At 40.3% G+C, this 21,727-nt stretch overlaps 1 protein-coding gene, 1 long non-coding RNA gene and 1 pseudogene across 2 annotated transcripts; 1 reads left to right on the forward strand and 2 right to left on the reverse strand.

Annotated features, from left to right (window-relative positions):
* Positions 1 to 3,120: 3,120 nt before the first annotated feature.
* LOC146493824 (zinc finger MYM-type protein 1-like) lies at positions 3,121 to 4,762 on the forward strand (annotated as a pseudogene).
* Positions 4,763 to 5,905: 1,143 nt separating this feature from the next.
* LOC146493825 (uncharacterized) lies at positions 5,906 to 12,113 on the reverse strand. The gene has a single exon (XM_085149744.1). The coding sequence runs from the start codon at positions 7,942 to 7,944 to the stop codon at positions 6,859 to 6,861; it is 1,086 nt and encodes a 361-aa protein (XP_085005870.1). The 5' UTR covers positions 7,945 to 12,113; the 3' UTR covers positions 5,906 to 6,858.
* A 5,219-nt stretch (positions 12,114 to 17,332) lies between these two features.
* On the reverse strand, positions 17,333 to 19,082 carry LOC146493826 (uncharacterized). Its single transcript, XR_014871979.1, has 2 exons — positions 18,951 to 19,082; positions 17,333 to 18,616 (listed from the first exon to the last, which is right to left on the reverse strand). It is a non-coding gene; the product is annotated as an uncharacterized LOC146493826 (long non-coding RNA).
* Positions 19,083 to 21,727: the final 2,645 nt, after the last annotated feature.

Below are 21,727 nucleotides of genomic sequence, written 5' to 3' on the forward strand. Positions count from 1 at the left end.
AATTGTTCTGATTTGTTGCCTGGAATAAGTGTAAAAGACTTATTTTTAGCTTTATTTAAATCTAGACATTTTTCTTCTTTAATGAAATCTTGATAAGAAAAAACACTTACTCCACTGGCAGATAATTTCACTTGTTTTAAGCAAATCTTCACCAAAAATAAGTGTATTTATCTAGTGTTAAGGAGGTGGGTTTTTGACTGTACCTCTTTCACTGGTCGAGAGTTAATTGTCGTCTGCTAGCTGGGCTACAATTGACACAATTGCCTTGTGGACTATACCTGAAAATCAAAAAATGTGAACTCATGACCATAAAAGATTGCTCCAAAGCTGATCTTTGTGATATCCCAATTAAAAAAAAGCTTCCATATTTAGGAATATGTATCACTAAGGATCAAGAAAAAAGAATGAGTCAAAATGGTAGTCCTTTAGAAATAAATCAAATCAAATCACTTTTATTGTCACATCACATGTGCAGGTATACTGGTACAGTACATGCGAGTGAAATTCTTGTGTGCAAGCTTCACAAGCAACAGAGGTGTACGAAAATACAATAACATAAACAAGCAAAATATAAGAATGGGTAAATCTGAGAATTATATGAATAAATATATGTACAATATAAGAGTGATGCGCATTACTGAATGTGTATAGTAAATATGTATATCTACGTGTGTGTATATATATATATACATATTTTTAAAAATTAAATAGAATAAACAATAAAATAAACTAGAAAAATTTGCATTTCCTGCGAAAATGCTGTGTGGATGCTTTAAAGCTGAAGCTGTCTGCTCAAACTTTCTGAAAAAGTTGAAAAGCTGCAGAAATTGTAAAAACCTTGCCGAAATATAAGAACTTTGCAAAAATGCAATTACTTAGCAGACTTGCAATATCTTAGAGGAAACATGACACTTGGCAGCAGGAGCGATTTTAGCCCATTTTTGGGGGTGCTTCAGCACGGGTTAATAATGGACATTAGGACGTTTTTTCAAAAAAAGGAGCCACATTCAGGTAATAGTGTAAGATCAAATGATCTGTCAATCAAGAATAATGTTGGATCAGTTTTCAATACTTATATCTTTTATTAGATGTTCATGTGGTTTGGTTATTTGCCTTTTGGTTGAAAGTACACTGAGAGAAGACTTTTTTATCAATGATTTTAATAGTATTTTTTTTTCATATTAATGCAATATTTTCATCTAATTGAATACAATCTATTTGTGTATGATTGTCAGTCCAAAGAGGGAGAGAGGAAGGAGGGGAATGTGAGGAGAACGTACAAGGTCAGGAAGAACCAGGTAAGAGAGGGAACAGTGACAGGCACAACAGAAACTGTTAAACTGACAAAGAAAAACAAACTAATTTTACTCACACAATCTGGAAGTTGTGTTCTCGCTATATTAAAGCTGCTATACAGAATCTGCAAAACAAACTGGGTTGAAACATTTTTGACCCTCTTTAACAACATTCCAACATAACATTATCATTGATTTGGGAGATTAAAATTAATGATATATCTTTATGTGGTTCAGCCACAACTCTACTAAACCTCAGCCAATAATAGGTAGGCCAACTTTTCAACCATCTAGTTGTCTGTATGACTGCCGCAGTACGTGCACCACCGGTACTGCGTGGAGTAAGGAGCTGTAGAGAGAAGCAGAGTGCTCTGTTTATATTCTAAAAATGTTTTAAGCTTGTTTCAAAGATTCTGTACTGCAGCTTTAAATGTTTTCGAAAAGCACACATACACTTATCAGTGTTTCTCAAACTTTTTACAGTGTGTACCATCCATCCATTCGCTTCCGCTTCTCCTTTTCAGGGTCGCGGGGGGCGCTGGAGCCTATCCCAGCTGTCATAGGGCGAGAGGCGGGGTACACCCTGGACAGGTCGCCAGTCTGTCGCAGGGCCAACACACAGAGACAGACAACCATTCACACTCACATTCACACCTAGTGGCAATTTGGATTATCCAATTAACCTATCCCCACAAGCTGCATGTCTTTGGATGGTGGGAGGAAGCCGGAGTACCCGGAGAGAACCCACGCAAACACGGGGAGAACATGCAAACTCCACACAGAAAGACCCCGGCCTGATGGTGGAATTGAACTCAGGACCTTCTTGCTGTGCAGCAACAGTGCTAACCACCGTGCCACCGTGCTGGGAAGAAGAAAAGGGAAGACAATGCTTAGGATATTTGAAATATGAATTTAGTATACTTTAAGTATTTTAATTCAAAGTTTTGTACTTTTTTTGATCAAATTGTACATGTTTGAAGTATTTTATTTTCAAAAAATATTTATTACTTTCCTCCAAGTACCACAATGGGGAGTTTATGTACCACTGGCAGTTTGAGAATCATGACCTTATATCATTAGACTTTATTCTGAACAGGACACCTTCATTACATTTTCCTATTTGTCTATATGATTTACTGTTTGGTTAATTTCATTACACAAGGAGGAGAAGAACAGGGAGAGACTCTGAGAGAGAAGACCAGGGAACAAGATGAGGAGAGGCAGACAGAGCAGCATTCCAGTCAGCAATCCAAAGGAGTTCAAGATATGGCTCTTGATTTAGGGGATAAGACTACTGGTCCTAAACAGTTGAAACTGTCCCAGTACCCTCTCACTCAATTTGGAACACAAAAAAGATCCTTCCAAGAAAACTGGTTAAAAAGCTTTAAATGGTTAGAATATTCTTCCCAAAAAAAATGCTGCTTTCTGCTTCGCTTGTCGAGTCTTTGGCAAAAGTCTTAGGTATGACACATTAGTGAATGATGGAGTCAGTAACTGGCAAAAAGCACTGAGCAAGTTTCAAAAACATGAAGCCACCTAGTCACACAAGGACAGTGTAGTTTGTTGGAACAGCTACAAAGCAAGTCTGTCACAAGGCAATATTGTTGAACAGATAGAAGCAACAAGTGCCACTGAAGTAAGTGAAAGAAGGGAGTACCTGGAACGTATTGTGGCAGTGACCTGCTTTTTGGGGAAGCAAGGAATATCATTTCGAGGTTATGACGAAACAGAAGAGAGTGACAATAAAGGGAATTTCCGTGAGTGCATAAAACTTTTGCACTCGCGGAAGAATGGATCAAAAGTTTGATCCATTCTTTGAGTTTGATACACCCCCCCATCAAACACCACATACATCTCTTGTAGTAGTCAGAATGAGATGATTGAATGTTGTTCACAAGAAGTAACTGCAGCTATTGTTCGTGAGATGAAGGAATCACAGATGTATGCCATTGTGGCTGATGAGGCTAGAGATGGAAGGACGGAACAGTTGGCACTGTGTGAGGTAAGTGTGTGTGGAAGGTGTAGTTAAAGAGAGGTTCCTAGCCCTGACAGAAATGCCAAAGTTTGATGCTGCATCGATAAATACTGCTATTGAGAATCAGCTGCAAGAGAAGGGAATTGAGCGGTTGCATTGTGTGGCACAGACCTATGATGGAGCAGCTGTCATGAGCGGAACAGTTGGAGGTGTGCAAGCCCATTTTCAAAAGAAGCACCCTGAGGCCATATATGTTCATTGCTATGCGCATGAGTTAAATCTCATCCTATGTCATACATGCAGAGCTGTTACCGAAACCATAGAGTTCTTTAACATGCTTGAAAGTCTCCATTCCTTCTTTAGTGCTTCTCTTGTAAACCATCATAAGTTCATGGACACTCAGAAGAAATTAGGATTGGAGCAAAGTGAACTTGCACAGTTGTCAAACACACACTGGGCATGCCAGGTTCGTTCAGTAACGGCTGTGCTTAACAATTTCCCTGCTATCATTGAGTGCCTCTCCTCTATCAACACACCTATTGCAGTGGGATTGAAGGCAAAACTCAGTAAATTCTCCTCAGTGTATTTGCTGATTGTTTTAAAGGATCTACTGTCTGTAACTGAATGTTTACACAGATACCTACAGAAGGAGACCATAGACATTGCCCAGGCCCAGACATACAAAGATGCGGTGGTTGAGACACTGAAGCAGAAGCGCAGTGATGCCACTGCTATAGATCTTCATGCAAGAACAAAGGCTATGTGTGAGGCAAACCAGATAGCTGTTTTGGAGCAGTCTTCTGGACAGAGGCAGAAAGAAAAGAGAATGGATGGATTTGTTGTTGAGTCAACCTGTGGGGCAGGCAGTGAAGCCTGTGGCTCTTCTGTGTCAGAAGAGCTTAAAAGGAAATTGTTGTTTCCTTGTCTGGACAGAATGATCTCTGAACTTGAGAAGCGTTTTTCTGGTATTAGTCAGGAATTGCTTAATGGGATTCAGGCGTGTCCACTTCCAAGAAACCACTTCTTGTCTGAGCCTCATTTGTCAGCCCTAGCACTGCATTACCATATTGAACTTCAGTCAGAGGAAGTCATGGTTGCCAAAAACTTTTTGAAGCTCAAGAGTGAGGCTGGTGCCATTCCAGATATGTTAACAGTATATAATCTTCTGGATAATGAGATCTTCCCCACACTGAAAACGGTTATTCAGGTTGCCCTGACAATCCCAGTTAGCAGCTGTAGCTGTGAGAGGTCATTTAGTGTCTTGCGTTGGCTCCATACCTGGCTGAGAAGGACCATGGGTCAAAGCAAACTCCAGCACCTGGCTGTGATGTCAGTTGAGAAAGAGATGCTTGAGAGAGTTGACCACCAAAAAGTGATTGACAGATTTGCCAACCTCAAGGTGAGGCGACATAGGTTGAAATAAAGAAAAAATCTGCAGGGCCATAGGAATATCTGCAGTAAAGATCTTTTCATACATTGCACCATAGGCAAAGTTGCCTCCATTTTTTTTTTATTAATATTTTCTACATTTCTACATTTCAAAGACTGTTCTATTTTTGGAGTGACTTTTTATTTTATATTATATATATCTGTGTTATATTATACATACACATTAAAAGTGAATCTCTGTTCAAAAAATGCACTCAGTTTACTTTTTACTTAATATGAGCATCATTCATTATTCTCCCGCAGTAATTAAGGTTTGGATATGGATTTTTTTTATTCCAATCCATTCTTCTTTTGCAGCATTTAAACAACCTTTATTAGATTTGATTTGATGGTTTTGTTACAAACTTTTCAAAAAAGTGTTTTGCTTTTCTTTCACAAATGTGGGGATTAAATTGTGTTAAAATGTACAAAACAGTGATGTCATGTTTTGTGACGAGGACCCAGGCACAGAGAGACTTGATGAATTTAAGAATCTTATGATTTAATAAAGAAATTTGCAGACTTGCACAGAGAAGGTAAAATTACGATGACTGATAACGGAGATGAAGACAACAGACGACGAGGACAGGGTGGACAGGGGTTTAAATGCACCAAGGAGACAGTCAGAGAGAACTCGGGACAACTGGAGGCATTTAGGGTTGCAGGGACTGACAGAGACGGGGAAGAAGGCTCATCGTTACGAGTTAAGTTTATCTTGCCTGGCTGGGCAGCTCTCTGGGTGCTCAGCACCTCCAAAGCTCTGATCCTAGAATCGCCCCTGCTTGGCAGAAATACAATAGCATAGCAGAACTTAGCAGAAATATTGTAACTTACCAGAAACATGATAACTTCTCAAAAATACAAGAATTTAGGAGAAATAGTATAAGATAACAGAAATAATATATTTAGCCAAAAATACTTAAACATTACAGAAATACTATGATTTAGAAAAATAGTACAACATAGCAGAAATACTGTGATTTAGCAGAAATACTATCGTTTGGCAGAAATACTATATTTCAGCACAAATACTATAACAAAGCAGAAATACCATTATATAGCAGAAATGCTATATTTAGAAAAAAAACATATAATTTAGTAGAAATAATATGATATAGCTTAATAACAATGATTTTCAGCAAATACTATAATGGAGCAGAATAGTAATAACTTAAGTGTAAATATTGGAAAAGTAAAATGACAAGGTTAAAAAAAAATGGAACATGGTTAAGTTCCCTCAAAACTAATTGTTGTTCACCTGTGAAAAGAAAATAAAGAAATAAAAATAATAAAAAAACAAAACAAGAAAGAACAGCCAACAGATTCACACAAAATCAAACATGGATATATGGACACACAAATGCACAGACACACACACACACGCACAGACACTCACACATACACAGCAGCAGCAGAAAGTGAACGGGGGCTGTTAACAGCATGTTTCTAGGACAGTCAAACAGCCTTGAGCTGCTCAATTTGAATACACCAATCAGAGAGGCTGTGTACTTTTTCCCGCCAAAACAGGTGCCCCAAGTGGAGCCTTTTACACACATACAGCACACAGAGAGAGAGAGACCGGCTTTTTGCTGTCTATTTCTCAGATTGAGGATTCCCCTCAAACAAATGGCCATGACTTAGCACAATAGTAGTACCTTAAATAGAAAAATTGGAAAAGCAAAATGGACAGCTGAAAAAATGCTGAACATGCTAATGTCCCTCAAATATACTTGTTAAATGAAAAAAATCCAACTAACTAATAAAATATAACATCCAAACAATCACAAATATGGACACATATGGAAACACACATGCACAGAGAGACACACACACAAGATCCAATTCAATCAATCAGTCTATAACTATAAAAGACACATCTCCTTGATGCACTGGTACGCATCTTCAGTGATGTATCCTGGGGTCATCAGGTGTTTCGGGTTTCACAACATCATACACCCTGGCCCAGGCGACCCAGCCGGGGGTGATCAGGCCCCGACTTGCGTACCAGTAGCTACCCACGGATCAGCCCTCTTGATCCACAGCCACCTTGTGGCTTTCTCTGCCACTTCACTCACAGCCTGGATGGGCGTGGCTGGGTCAGCCAAGAAGGACTTGCAGAGTGATCGTCCTGCAAAGCCCCTACAACCCACTTCTATGGGCTCATAGAAAGTCTTCCAGCCCCTTCCCCTGCACTAGTTCCTGGTACTTTCCTCGTTTCCTTTCATTGGCCTCCTCGATCCGCTCTTCCCAGGGCACTGTGAGTTCCACCAGGGCCCTTGGGCAGCTGCTAAGGAGGTGTTCTAGGGTCCCTCTTCCAGAGCACAGGGGACAGACAGGTGTCTCGCTCTTCCCCCACAGATGGAGGTTTGCTGGGCTTGGCAGAGTGTCGTATACTGCCTGCACTAGAAATCGGATTGGGTGGAAGTCTGTCTGCATGATGTTTGCCCAGGTGACCTTGCGCTGCAAGGTGCTCTTCCACCTTGTCCATGCTCCCTGCCGCTTAAGGCCTACAGCTCTACTTACTCGCTCCTCCTCCACACCTGCTCGGACCTCTTCCTGGAGTAGCTGGTGTCTCTCCTTTTCCCTGCTGACCTGGGCCTTTGGGAAGTACCCCAAGCCTGCTCCCCCTGTTGCTAAGACCCCCACTAGTGTTTTCTGCCTTAGGCGTGACTCCGCCACCTCAACTGCCTTCTCAGCCTTCCACTTTCTTCCTGTCCTTACCTCAATACCTGCTGATGCCACCTTGCAGTCTTTAGAATCTCTGTACTGTAGGGCTTCTCGTGTGCGAGCCACCTTGAACTCTTCTGTGAGACCACTGAAGGGTATCTGCAAGCTGTTGCTTGCCCCATACAAGGCAGCGCTGGTGAGACTGCGGGGAAGTCCCAGCCACTTACGAAGAAAGCCACTGATCTTCCTTTCAAGGGATTCCACAGTAGTTATTGGAACTGTATATATAAGCAAGGGCCACAGGATTCGGGGCAGGATGGAATGCTGGTAGATCCAGGCTTTAAATCTTCCAGGCAGGCCGGACTTATCCACCTTAATGAGCCACGCTCCCAGCTCCTCATTTGCCTTCTGAATGGCAGTAGAGTCTTTCAGGCTGGAGTCAAAGAGTTTTTCCAAGCTCTTGACTGGTTGTCCCGTTATGGATGGAATAATGGTTCCTGAAATTGAGAACCGGAACTTGTCCGTCACCTTGCCCTTCTTCAGTACCCTTGATCTTGACTTGGAAGGTTTAAAACACATCCTTGCCAATGAGATGAGTCTCTCAAGACCTTGCAAGATCCACCTACACCTGATAGCTCTGATAGGGGGCTGACGAACACACACACACACACACACACACACACACACACACACACACACAGACACAGGGAGAGAGAAGCAAGTGACCAGGGGCTTTTAATAGTTTTTCTTGTAAGTTTCTAGGTCAGTCAAGCAGCCTGGAGCTGATCAACTTGAATCACCAATCAGAGAGGCTGTGTACTTTTTCCTGCCGAAACTGGTGCACCAAGTGCAGGCTTTTACACACAGGAACAAAGAAATAGAAAAACTGTTGTTATGAATCCTTATGAAAATGGTGGGCTATTTTCCATACTTTAATTAGTACATTTAAGATTAACTGGCTAAAACATCTGTTCAGAAATGCTACCTTCATTTGGAAGACTATCCCAGTTCATATTTGGGTAGCATAAATTTTTTTCTTGTTTGTAATTTTGATATCGATAAAATTCCTATTAAAATGTCACCCAGGCTTACAGTTATTTAATATCAAATAACACACATTTCTAAAATGTCTGGTGATGTTTGTGGTGTTTGTGAAGTTCTGTAAGTATTCACTTTGGTTTTGTTATAACTATTCACATTTTACACTAAATGATGAAGCTTGAGTTAAGCTACCCTGTGGTATCTTTCCCTTTTCACCCCTCTTACAAACTCAGACTGTGGTCCTACCTACATTTCAGTAGATTCGTGTGCTCCAATTGGAGTTTATGTCTTGCTTCATCAACATTTTGAGCCCAAATAAATGTGTCGCCTTTTGTTGAGTCTGTTTTTGGATATTCATCCACCCATATCTGACTGTTTAAAAAAATCCTTACCTCACTAAATCATTTCATCTGATTGATGAAGATCCCATCCCATACTGAAGGTGAGAACATCTTCATGTCCTGCACATACTGCAAAAACTGCTGCTCAGTGTGCAACCTGCTCACCTCTTTTTACTTTGTTTTTCTACATTTCACTATATTTTGTTAGAGGTTTAGATGATCATGTCACTTAATGGACCAGTTAGTCTTAGTCAAGGCAACACAAAGAAGTTAAAAACAGAACAAACAAACAAAACCATTTAGAAACATTGGGATAACTAGACGATGTGCAGGAAATGTACATCATGCAGAAAAGACCCTGAATGAGAGGGAAGGATCGGTTTATTAACATGTGTTGCTCTGATAGCAAAAAGCTAAAGAAAAGAATAAATGATTTTACACATTCAATGAAAGATACCAAATATTTTAAGGATTTGGAAAACACATAATTGGAATCCATAATACGACGTCATGATCAAAGCTCATGGTAACATATTATTGATCAACACCATAATGAGACTTTTTTTTCTTTTGCTTTAGTTCCCTGTCTGTATTCATATATTTTCACAAACAACTACAGCAAATGAGGTAGACTTAGTGATCATCAGTGAAGGGAGGATCAAACTTACTCGTTCATTATACAAATGAGATCTGTAACTTTAGGTGTGTCATGGTGTCCGTTTTGTCTGATTGACTGCTGTGTACAACCATAACCAGCAACTCAAATTGTAAAAAAAAAAGAAGAAAGAAGATTTTATCTGCAGAACTATTAGCCTTTTTCCTAAATACTGTTAAACAGAGCAAGGATTGTTTTACACAGCTTTTCCAAAAAGCAGGGTTTTTTTTTCTTTTTTAATTTTTTTTTTTTATGCTGAAATAATTTACTTTGCACATAGAAACAAAATTACTTCACAAACTACAAGGGTCAAGATTATTAGCCCTAATGCTGTTAATAGTCAGTTATATAACCCTTTTGCTAGATAACAACCTGCAGTCATTTGTTGTAGTTTACAATAAACCTCACAGTATTTGAAAACTTTTGCTTCCTCTGCCAGGCTTATTCTGTATTCCTTTTTAAGTAACACTTAAGAGCCGAGCCGAAAGAGCCAGTTTTCTAAAAAGAGCCGGAAATCCCATCACTAATCAAAGTGTTACTTAAAAAGGACAAGGACCTGACTGACTGTGCTTCTTATAGGCCTATATCTCTGTTAAACACAGATGTTAAAATTCTGTCTAAAATACTGACGCACAGGCTGGAAAAAATTCTTCCTGCTATAATCTCTCCCCACTAAGCTGGCTTTATTAAAAATCGGCACTCCTTCTTTAACATACGGCGATTTTTTAAATGTTATCTATACCCGGGCTCCTTCGGCTCCGAACAGGCTCTTCAGGTTGTTTTGTTGCTTTAATTTATTTATTATTAACAATAATATAAAATTATGCACAAAAGGAATTACTAACATAAAAAAAAAAAAAGAGGTGGTTTTATTTATATATGTTTATATATAAATATATGCGGTGGCCCCTGGAGACAAAACGCGTACAAACTCCAAAACACATTTCTAGCATTAACTGAACTTCCAAAACAGAAAGCATGAAAGCATATGTGTATTGTTTGTGTATTTATACACAAGCACTCATATATATTCAAATAATTTAAAAAATGTTCATTTACCTGTTACTACCACACAACAAATCTGGTCATTGGTACTTCCTGGCTTGTGTAGCCACTAGGTAACAAAAGCTCAACACTGCCCCCTAGCATCCTGGAGCACTTCTCTTGTATTTTGTACGTGTTTTGAGTTTTTATGTGCTTCTGAGTTTTTACGTGTTTTGGAGTTTTTACGTGTTTTGAGTTTTTACGTGTTTTGAAGTTTGTACGTGCTTTGTCTCTAGGGGCCACTGTAAATATACTTTTATTTATTCACTCCACATAAAATGTAATAAATAAATCATATAATGCAAAAACCAACTATTCACATTTCAACTTTTAACTATTTAAATTTTCAGCTTTTTCCTTTTAAACAAATTTAAAGTGAAACAACACAAAACACTGCAAACCACAACACAATTAAATATAAATTAAAATATGAAAACAAAAAGAAGATGCATATTCTCTGTCATATGGACCTGCATGAATAAACTTTCTGAATCCTTTATCATCCGCAACTGAAAATAGTTGTTGATGATTACTATACCTTTCTAATGTGATGTTGTTGTCCCTGGCTCTCTTTCTCTCTGTTTCCCTCTCGCTCTGTTCCTGTGCTACTGTGAGTGTAACTACCGCCCCTCCCCCCTCTGCTCAGCGCAAAGCACAAGGCTCGCGTGCGGAGTGAAGCGGGAAAAAAGTGTGAGAGAGAGAAAGAAAAAAAACCCACGGCTCCTCATTCACGTCAAAGATCCGGCTCTAAGAGCCATTTCGTTCGCGACACATCACTAACTGTGATACAGGCCTGGTAGCATGATGAAGGAAGGGAGCCAAATCGTCTGAGAATTTTTTTTTATAAAAGTCTATAGAAAATCCATCAGGACCTGGAGATTTCCCGGACTGCATAGATGCTATTGCCACCTGAATTTCCTCTTTTGAAATGGGGGCTTCCAGAGTCTGTCTGAGTTCTGTGGCAAGCGAGGGCATATCAATGGAGTCAAAGAAATCATCCTTCCACTTGTCAAGTGGAAAGTAGATTGAGTTTGGTTTTTAAATTCAAGTGTTCTTTGTATAGCGCCGTTGATGGTGACTGAGCATAATCCCTGTCGATGCTCAAAATCTTGTCAGAAATAAACCTCTGCTCCCGCTGTGCACATTGTCTTTTAAATGCTGCCACTGAAATGCTTTCTCTTCTCAGGAATGCCTTCAAAGCCTCCCATACCTGTTTGGTATACCAGGTATTCTATTCTCATAAAGAAATATTTTAATTTTAGAAGTGATATTAGAAACAGCACGGTGGCACGGTGGTTAGCACTGTTGCTGCACAGCAAGAAGGTCCTGAGTTCAATTCCAACATCAGGCCGGGGTCTTTCTGTGTGGAGTTTGCATGTTCTCCCCGTGTTTGCGTGGGTTCTCTCCGGGTACTCCGGCTTCCTCCCACCGTCCAAAGACATGCAGCTTGTGGGGATAGGTTAATTGGATAATCCAAATTATCACTAGGTGTGAATGTGCGAATGAATGTGAGTGTGAATGGTTGTCTGTCCCTGTGTGTTGGCCCTGCGACAGACTGGCGACCTGTCCAGGGTGTACCCCGCCTCTCGCCCTATGACAGCTGGGATAGGCTCCAGCGCCCCCTGCGACCCTGAAAAGGAGAAGCGAATGGATGGATGGATATTAGAAACAAATTGTTCATCCATGATCAGCAATGTATCCAATCTCCAGAGCTTTCTCACAAAGTCGCAGCAATGAAAAGCTATATCAAGCAAAAGGGGGGCATGATCAGAGACAGTAATACTTTCATAGCTGCAGGATCTAATATTATTCATTAGTAGATTGTCAATAAAAAATATCTATTCTAGTGTAGGTGTGGTGTACATGTGAGAAGAAAGAATAGGGATCTGTGAGATTCAGTAAAGATAGGACAAGATAGGACAGAGCAGAGAGGAGAGCCGTAAGGGGGGGCGCCCGATTTGGCTTTCCACACCTCCCCGCCAGATCGGGCTGTACGCTCTACCTCCCCACTGCCTCCCAGAAAAGGGGAGAAGAGTATATTATTTCTTTGCTCTTGCGGTTAGCTGACTGCCTTAGCTGCCCAAGGGATGTCAGCCCATTTTAGCCATAGCCAGTGACTGGTCCTCTCAGCAGTGTTAGCTAGTTCTCTTATGAGGCTATAATCTTCAAGAAAGGACTTTACATAAGTTGCAGATTTATTAAGAGTAGCAGGTTTGGAGGATGAATGATCTAATACCGCATCCAAATAGAAATTAAAATCACCCCCCAGAATCAAAGAGTGAGTATTTAAGTCCAGGAGGTGTGAAAACAGGCATCAAAATTGCACATCATCAAAATTGGGTGCATAAAGATTGGGCAAGGTCACAGACCTGTCACAGAGTTTTCCAGACACTATTATAAACAGTCCTTTTTTGTCCAACATAACAGTGGATGGAACAAATGGAATGTTCTGATCAATAAGAATAGCTGTACCCCAGGGGTACAGCTCCTGTGAACTTCCGGTCGAGTGAATGCTGGCATGCTTGGCTGCTGCTGCTCAACGGTTATTATTACTATTTTTATTATAATTTTTTCAGTTGTTGATGATAATTTGAATCGAGTATCTAAGGCGCAACCCTGTTTTGACTTGTTTTTGCAATATGTGTGGGTTTTTATTGCTTGCGCTGCAGTTGTCAGCTGGTTGTTCGGTCCCTCCGTTTGTGTTCAGTGCTCGGCCCTGATTAAGATGCGGATCCACAGGGTGTTGGTGTGGCTCGTACTCACCTGGGGTTTTTTATCCATCATTCATCACCTGACGACAGCTTTTCTCCAGTACTCTGCTACAGATCTTTTGGGGCTCCGTTTTTGCCTGGCTGTCTCTCTACCTGTGGCTCTATACTTCTACCCGGACATCGCCTTCAAGCCCCGCCGCAGGTATATCCACCGAGGGTAGGGGTTGGTTTTTATAATCAATTTATTGATTAAAATCGATTCTGGCTTGGATAACGTGAAATCGATTCATTAAAATCCTGAATCGATTTTTTTATATAAATTTATTTTGCCTGAAATGACAGAATCTTAGGTGAAATCTCACAAAATTTCAACCACCACCAAACAGCTAAGACAGTAAATGAGAGCAGGAACACGGATTCTGCACAAAGACGTAAACACACAGCGGGACCCGCGGATCAGAATCAGTGAGATGTCGCCTTTCTCACCTGACGGCACAGACGCGGTCGGGGCTGAAAGCCGACAGCTCGCTGATTCTGATCTGTCGGCCGGTCCGCGCTTTGTGTTCACGACCTTTATGCGCCGATTCTAAAGCTGTTAGTTTGATCTCTCTCCAAACAATAAAAATAAAACTGACTGAACCAGCAGCAAAAGAAGATCCAAACTACACTTCACATAAACATCGTCATGAATTCCCTCTGACTTTTACTGTTTTGCTTCGACCACGATGCACAGCTCTCTCTCTCTCTCTGTACTGTTTTCTGCATTAATCGCTTGCTTGTTACGCACAAGTCTACCGTTGTTTACAGCGTTGTCGGCCGCTGTTTTTCCCCTGTTTACATACTTCTGAAAAGAAAACCTAATTTCTGCCGTTCAATACTGAACAAATTTAAACTTTTTAAAATTATGCAAAATGCAAAGCGCTTAGCCGTGTCTCCGCTGTAACGTCAGAGGTAACATTAATATGTTAATTAATGGTTTTCTTTCGTTTTTGATGTACTGCAGAATATTTTTATAAAATCCAGGCCAGGAAAACCTTCATGTTTTTCTGTGTTTTATCTTCAGCTACTTTGACACAAAGGCATCTGCTGTGATGCTCACACCTTTGATAAAGTCTTGCATGTGTCAGCTTCCTTTTTATAGATACAAAATATGTAAATTTACTGATCTGAATTATAATAATTCCGACTGTCAAAATTTCCTATATTCAAATCAAATTGAATCGATTCAATTGAATTGAATTTAATCGAATCGTGGATCGAATCGATTCGGGACCTTGTGAATCAGAATCGAATCGATTCTAGAAATCAGTGACGATACCCAGCCCTAACCGAGGGCTTCGGCGGAATTTCAACATCAGTGACACTAACTCAAAATTGTCCATCTGGTCAAAAACTCGTTGTCCTCCCCGCAAGACTGACCGGGCTGTCAACCACAATGTGCTGGCCCACCTGGCTAGATCAACTAAGCCTACTGTCAGGCATGGTAACAAGTTGGACTTTCTTTGCTTGACTGAAACATGGCAACAGCCTAATGACTTTGTTTCTCTCAATGATTCCACTCCATCTGAGTTTGTTTACACCTGTCAACCTCGCATCTCGGGGAGGGGCGGAGGTCTCGCGATAATTCACTGTAAGCACTGGAAACTACTCCCTGTCTCTGCCCCTCCCTCCCATTCATTTGAATACATTGCACTACAGCTCCCTGGATCTACCCCCACCATCATATGTACTGTTTATCAGCCACCTAAGCCAAATAAGGAGTTTTTAAATTAATCTTCTGCTCTTCCCACTCAGTTCTCTGTACTTTCTCCAAATCTGATAATTGTTGGTGACTTCAATATTCATATTGACAATGATAAAATCCCTCTTTCCAGAGATTTTACCTCCTGCCTGGAAGGTTTTGGGCTTCTACAGTACATAAAATTTCCTACCCATTCTAAAGGTCATATCCTGGATTTGGTCCGTTGTTCTGGCATTACCCCCACCCATTGTAAAGCCACATTGTTTCCCCAGTCTGATCATATGTTTATTTCTTTTGATGCAAACATAACCGCTTCCAAAACCTGTATCTCTCGTAATATCACTTTTAGGAAAATTAGTAATATTAACCCAGCTGTTTTTTCATCTGCCGTCCTATTCACAGCTCCTCAATCCTTCATGAACTTGTTTGCCATTATAATGTCAACCTTCATAACCTTCTTAACATATTTGCTCTCTTTAAACATCGAACTGTCTCATTTTCCCGTTCAGCACCATGGTTTACCCCCGACCTGCGTCACCTTAAAGCTAAAGGACGCCAACTCGAACGTCTGTTCAAGAAAACCGGACTTACTGTACATAAAGAAATGTACAATGATCATGTTCTGTTCTATAAGGACTGCATTGCCTCAGCCAAATCTGCTTACTACTCTGGTTTAATTAGTTCTAATGAAGGTAACTCCAGGTCTCTCTTTTCATTGTTCAGTAAAATTACAAAACCTCCAGACACATTCCCCTCCCACATGTATTCTGTTGATTTTTGCAATTCTCTTATCTCTTTTTTCACTTGTAAAATCTCAGATATTCACCGTCAACTTAATTCTTTAGGAGCTTCAGACTCGGAAGTAGACTTCCTGTTTCCCCCACTGTCTTCCTGTCAGTTATTTTCAAGCTTTACTCTTCCCTCCATAACTGATGTATTTAATCTTATTAAAAAACCTGTCACCTTGACCCTCTCCCCACTGTGTTAGTTAAAGCCTGTCTTCCCTCGTTAGCACCTCTCATAACCAGTATTATTCATTCCTCCCTGAACACTGGAATTGTTCCTTCATCTCTGAAAAATGCTTCTGTTATTCCAATTCTCAAAAAGCCTGGTGCAGACCCCAATAACTTTGATAATCTTCGCCCTATATCAAATCTCCCCTTTATTTAAAAAATTCTTGAAAAAGTTGTCGCCGCCCAGCTTCATTTACATCTCAATGCGCATAATCTCTATGAACAATTTCAATCTGGCTTCCGCCCCAATCATAGCACAGAAACTGCTCTGTTAAGGATTACCAATGACCTTCTGATGGCAGCTGATTCTGGCCTCCTATCCATCCTCATCCTTCTTGATCTTAGTGCCGCGTTTGATACCATTTCTCACAATATTCTCCTGAACCGGTTAGTATCCATTGGCATTAGTCACACACCCCTTGCCTGGTTCACCTCCTATCTCTCAGACCACACTCAGTTTATCCAATTTAAATCCCATTCTTAAAGTCTCCATCCTGTTTCTGCTTGTGTGCCACAGGGTTCAGTATTAGGGCCCCTTTTATTCATTATTTATATCAGGGGTAGGCAACCTTTCTGATGACGAGTGCCATCTAAAATTTCCTCAGAAGTCAGTGTGCCATATGATTGCATTAGCAATAAATTTAATAATGTTTGCAGATGTTGGCAGCGATCAGCGAATAGTTATCAGCTATTTTGATACAAATAAAAAAAAAAGACACTTTATTCATAACAGCAAATGAACTGTACAACAGAAAATGCAAATGCTATTTATGGTCTCCTCACAACAATGATGAGAAAAATAAACTGGGCCGATATGGCATGTTTGTTAATACAGAGACACACATGTTAATGTGATCTCTGGTCTCCCACTCAGACACACAGGTCTCCGAGTGTCCAGCATTCAGAGGCTACCTGAGGACACTCATGTGAGAGAAAATCTGCTCACACAGACATGTAGAGCCAAATACTGTCAATAAGGCCTCTGCAATGTTCTGAAGACAATTAAACTTGTCAGATAGTGATGTCCAGCAGGTGAAAATGCAGCTCCATGAACACACAGCTGTGGATTCCAGCTGCTTCGATGTTTTATGTATGATTTCTATACATTTTACATCAGATAAAAACTTTGGTTGTAAGCTTCAGATAATTATTTATTAAAAGCTAGACATTTTAAATGAAAATAAGAAAGTATGTCTTTGTGCCCCACTTTCCCTGTTAATGCCCTACCTGGCCCCCCTGGCAAAACTTTGCTAGACCCGCCCCTGCACAGTTACCAGCTGTCAGCTGCATAGAAAAGGATCCTGGTGTTATTTGTCTCTCAGAAACAGTTCATAACTTCAACTCATTCATGTCACCTAAAAGGTAAACCTGTTTCTCCATCAGCTGTTCAGCTCTGATGATTCAGTAAGGACATCTCCTGGTTTCATCTTCATGTTTCCCTCTCACCACATATACAAACCGACATCATGACCAGCAGCTTTACAGCTGTGGCTCCAGCAAACATCAGCTGATACTAGAAATGAATACTAAATAAATTCTAACAACAGCTGATCAAGCTTAAATGTGCTGCTGTTGTTTAGCGCGACATTCAGCGGTTTCCTCTTTCTGGCGCAAAGTCGGCGATAAACAAACGAGAGAAAAGCCGATCAGCTGATCATTGATCCGTTTCATGATTGAAGTAGCAACAGGCAAGAGAGGGGGAGAGAATGAGATAAGAAGAGGCAGCTGTGCAGCGTAAGGACACAGAATAACTCCAGTTTTGTGTCTTTTTCCATTCTAGCTGAAGTATGGGACATAAGAAAGCATTGCATGTGATGTAACAGAGAAAAAAAAACTCAACAAAAAAAGGTCAATAGACATGTTTCGTTTGCTAAATACTTTATTAAAATACATTTTCCTATATACATTTCTGTTTCACATAAGTTTGTCATTTTTACTCCGGGATGGGGATGCATGATGTGCGTCCTGCGCCACCCATACGATCTGGGGCGTATCGGAGCCATTTCTGGACTGCTTGTGCAAAGACAAACTCGGACATAGAGTTTGCCCCTAACTGCTGCGTCAGGCCATCTAGGAAAAAAATACACACACACAAACAAAAAAAGTGAATTAGAGCACATGAATAAGCTCTTGTTAACTGTCTTCAGCGGGGAGAAAGTATGTAAACTCCTAGGCTGATAAACATGAAAGTCACCAGGCGTAAATCTGCAAACTGCCGCATTTGATTCCCAAAGAGCTATGAGCGGAAAAAGTGATAAGTCTTAGCATGGTGTGCCGTGTATCCTTTAAAACAAAATAAGCATGGGGTCCTCAGGCTGTACAAACTGTACAACCTGTGGACTAAACAACTAAACTGACCAAAGTCTCCATCTCCAGATTAACTGGAAATGAAAGTCTTGTTATTAAGAAAGACAAAGTAATATAGCAAAAACCGGACATAGGAAATGTGAAACACACCCAGCAGATCAATTGATCCTTTTATTGTTCACTTTAGGCTCATAAAACTACAATAAACGGTAAAACTTACCACATATGCATCTGCACAGCGCTGTATCTTTAAATGCCCTTTTTTGCTTTGTCTGGTCCTTGTTTTTTTTCCCTGCCCAGTTGAGTACCGAGGCCAGCTCGTTTGTAATGGCATAAGCCATTACACGGCAGACTCGCACCTTCAGTGTGGTCCCTCCAATCAAGGCAAAGCGTCTCACCTATAGGCACATTTTAATAGAATAGAATAGAATAGAATAGAATTCAACTTTATTGTCATTGCACATGCACAGGTACAGGGCAACGAAATGCAGTTTGCATCCATCCAGAAGTGCTTTAGTGATATAGATATATTACAATATATATTAGCAATAATATAGATATGTAAGTATATTACAGAAATGTTACAGAGATGGAATTAGCGTGTCTCATGTCTTAAATGTGTATGCAAGTGCTTGTGTGTTTAATCAACAGGCCGTCGTTATGTATTTAAATCACATCTGACAGCTATTACACTTTATATATACAAAGTGTACATAACCTTTATATACTTACCATTGCCTTATTTGCCTCTTGTGATTGAAGAGCTGCCTCTGCATTGTTTAGCTCCTCAATGTTGTGCAAGGGCAAATCCAGAGGCAGTACCCCAGCATCTACCGATTCATTGCAGCAGGGATGGCGGATGGCTCCGACCTCCTCACGGAGTTCGTTAACTGCTCTGGTCAGGTCTGACAGCATCGTTAACATCTTTTGTGAGGTCGCATCTGCTTCAAAGAACAATTCTAGAAAGATTAATGGCTCAAGCAGTGAGAGGCGAAAAACGAATATATCCATAAGTGATGGTGTAACATTCTGCATTCAAGTATAAGTTGTTCTAACTGCTAAAAGTGTTTGCTAGTTTTTGCCTGTCACATACATTTGATATTTGTATATGTAGCTTGCCATCACCAGTGTGTGAATTGTGTGTGAATAGGTGGATAACTGAATGTGTAAAGCGCTTTGGGGTCTTTAGAGACTAGTTAAAGCGCTGTACAAATATAGGCCATTTACCATTTATACCATGTAAAATCTGAAATTCCAAGATTTTTGAACTTGCCTTGTAATAGTGGCCTCACAGAGTCTCTGGAATCTACAGAAAAAAAAACACAACAAGATGACATTCAGGAGTATAAATTGGTGTTTTGAGGATAAGAGCACAATGACATTGTGATTCAGCTTTAAACTATTTTAAAAGCAGACCATCTATAGGGAAGGCCTCGACATCAGACTCTGCATGCTGGGGAGAGCTCAAAGCTGTGTCGTTTTGTGTGTTCTGCCGGAGTGGCGAAAGTATTTAAGTATTTAAGAATACAGACTACATGTCAAAAAGCCACCAACGAGACTAAAAATGTAGAAGCCCAGTATCTTAAACTTGTTATTAAGAATTCAGTATTTGGCGCTTCATCATCAGCTTCAGCATCACTATTATCAGAATCAAACGGTGGTGCATGGCAACCAAAGCTGTCAAAACTAAAGTCAGAGTCATTATCCTTGTCGGGTGATACATAGGTCTCACATACTTCTGAAATCTGCTCATAGCGACTGGTAAATACTTGACTGTCTATACCTGGGTGACAACAGTGGGACACACCAGACTCTACCGCAACCTGCGGTCGCTTAACTTCAACTTGAGCATTGCCGTTTTCTGTTTTTCAGCAACCATCTCTTTAAAGTGCCTGAGTATATCTGACTCTGCTGCCTCAACCATTTTCCGTAATTTGCGCCTCCTTGACCAGCGTGATGTCATTGTCAGTGTATATCAGATTAAACAGATAATGCTATATTTGGAAATAGCCAAATAAGCAAATTGTTTAACACTCGGAATTTATTTAAGGACGTGAGTTTCTTACTTATTGATGGTAGTTACCATCAATCAGATCTGAAAAAAATAGGAAAAATAGGGCACAATGTCAATAAAGAGGGAAAACTAGATACAAAGACGGCTCATAGAAGCTGAACCGAGTCCTATGTGTGAAGGGACAGTAACTGCGTGTGTATATGTAAGCATTTAAACACTGAAGATAATAAAATTAACAGTATTTTGTCATTGTGGGAATTCATGGCACTGAGACAAAAACATGGCGCACAGTGTGACGTCAAAATAGGCGCACACCTTTGATGCTGTGTTTTCTCGGTTTTCCTCGTCCACACGTAAATGCTAAAACGGAGTTTACGAAAATATCCAAACTGGCCGGTGTATTTAAAAATCTCAGTTTTCAGTTAACGAAAACGCAGTTTACGTGTGGAAAAAAGGTGCAAACGCAAGGTAGGTGACCGTGCAACGTAAAGTTAGGTGAGCGTACAACGTAAAGTTAGGTGAGTGTACAACGTAAAGTTTGAATTGAGTGCGAATTGAAGCGGGTGCTCTCCAATCATTAAAAGTAACAAAGTCATTGAACACATTTATACAGTTACCTTTACGTTTATCAATCATATATCACAGATTTACAATTTTTTGTAGTACTATGCTAAAAAGCAACTACAGAGCGAAAGTCTGGGTCAAGCGCCGAGGCGACGGCAAGATCAAAGGAACCCTCGAAGCGTTAAAGCTAGCTTTGTAAGGGAATATAATGGAAAAGTATGAAACCAAAATGTTTTCTTTGTTGATAGACTTTGTTCGCAGTGCAATTTATTTGTTGCCGGATTGTATGATGAAAGTAGACACAATTTCGGGCTCCCACATTTTGTCCGAAACTGTACATTGAGTTTTTTTTTTTACTGTTATTCAAATGCAACCGTGGAAATAACAAATGGAAAAAAATTCATTCATTCTTACCTTATACTAATCGTGGTGCAGGCCAGTGCAGTGCATGAACTGATGCCTTCTCCGGTCAATTCCGCTGAGAGTAAATCTAATGGAAGGGATGTACCACTGAGAGGGGTGCTGCGGAATAGTCCAAGTGATCGCTGCTTTAATTTCCCGGTCAACTATACATAAATTGCCGTCGACACGATTTTTTAAAGCTGGTGAACTAGACCAAAGTCATTGATAACAAAAGAACAATAAATCTACTTTCTCCGGTACTTTATACCCGCTCAGTTGCAATGCAATTTAACGCTCAACTACAAATCGATTGGCTTTTTGATGGTGACTGGCGCCAAATGATGGTCAACTACAAATAGACGTTTTCTCGACGTTGTTGTTGTCACCTGGTCGACTACAAATAGATCAAATATCAATGACAAAAAAACAATGGTAAATCAACATCATTACAACATCCCTATAGTAAGACCGTCGGTTTACCACAGAATTTCAATGTTGTTACAGCATTTCAACCCTGACCATCACCGGG

The sequence above is a fragment of the Neolamprologus multifasciatus genome, chromosome 22 (assembly GCF_963576455.1).
Source record: "Neolamprologus multifasciatus chromosome 22, fNeoMul1.2, whole genome shotgun sequence".
Lineage (NCBI taxonomy): Eukaryota > Metazoa > Chordata > Actinopteri > Cichliformes > Cichlidae > Neolamprologus > Neolamprologus multifasciatus.

Coding starts and splice junctions, on each gene's coding strand:
- LOC146493825 (XM_085149744.1), bottom strand. CDS start 7,944: ATGTGTTTTAAACCTTCCAAGTCAAGATCAAGGGTACTGAAGAAGGGC.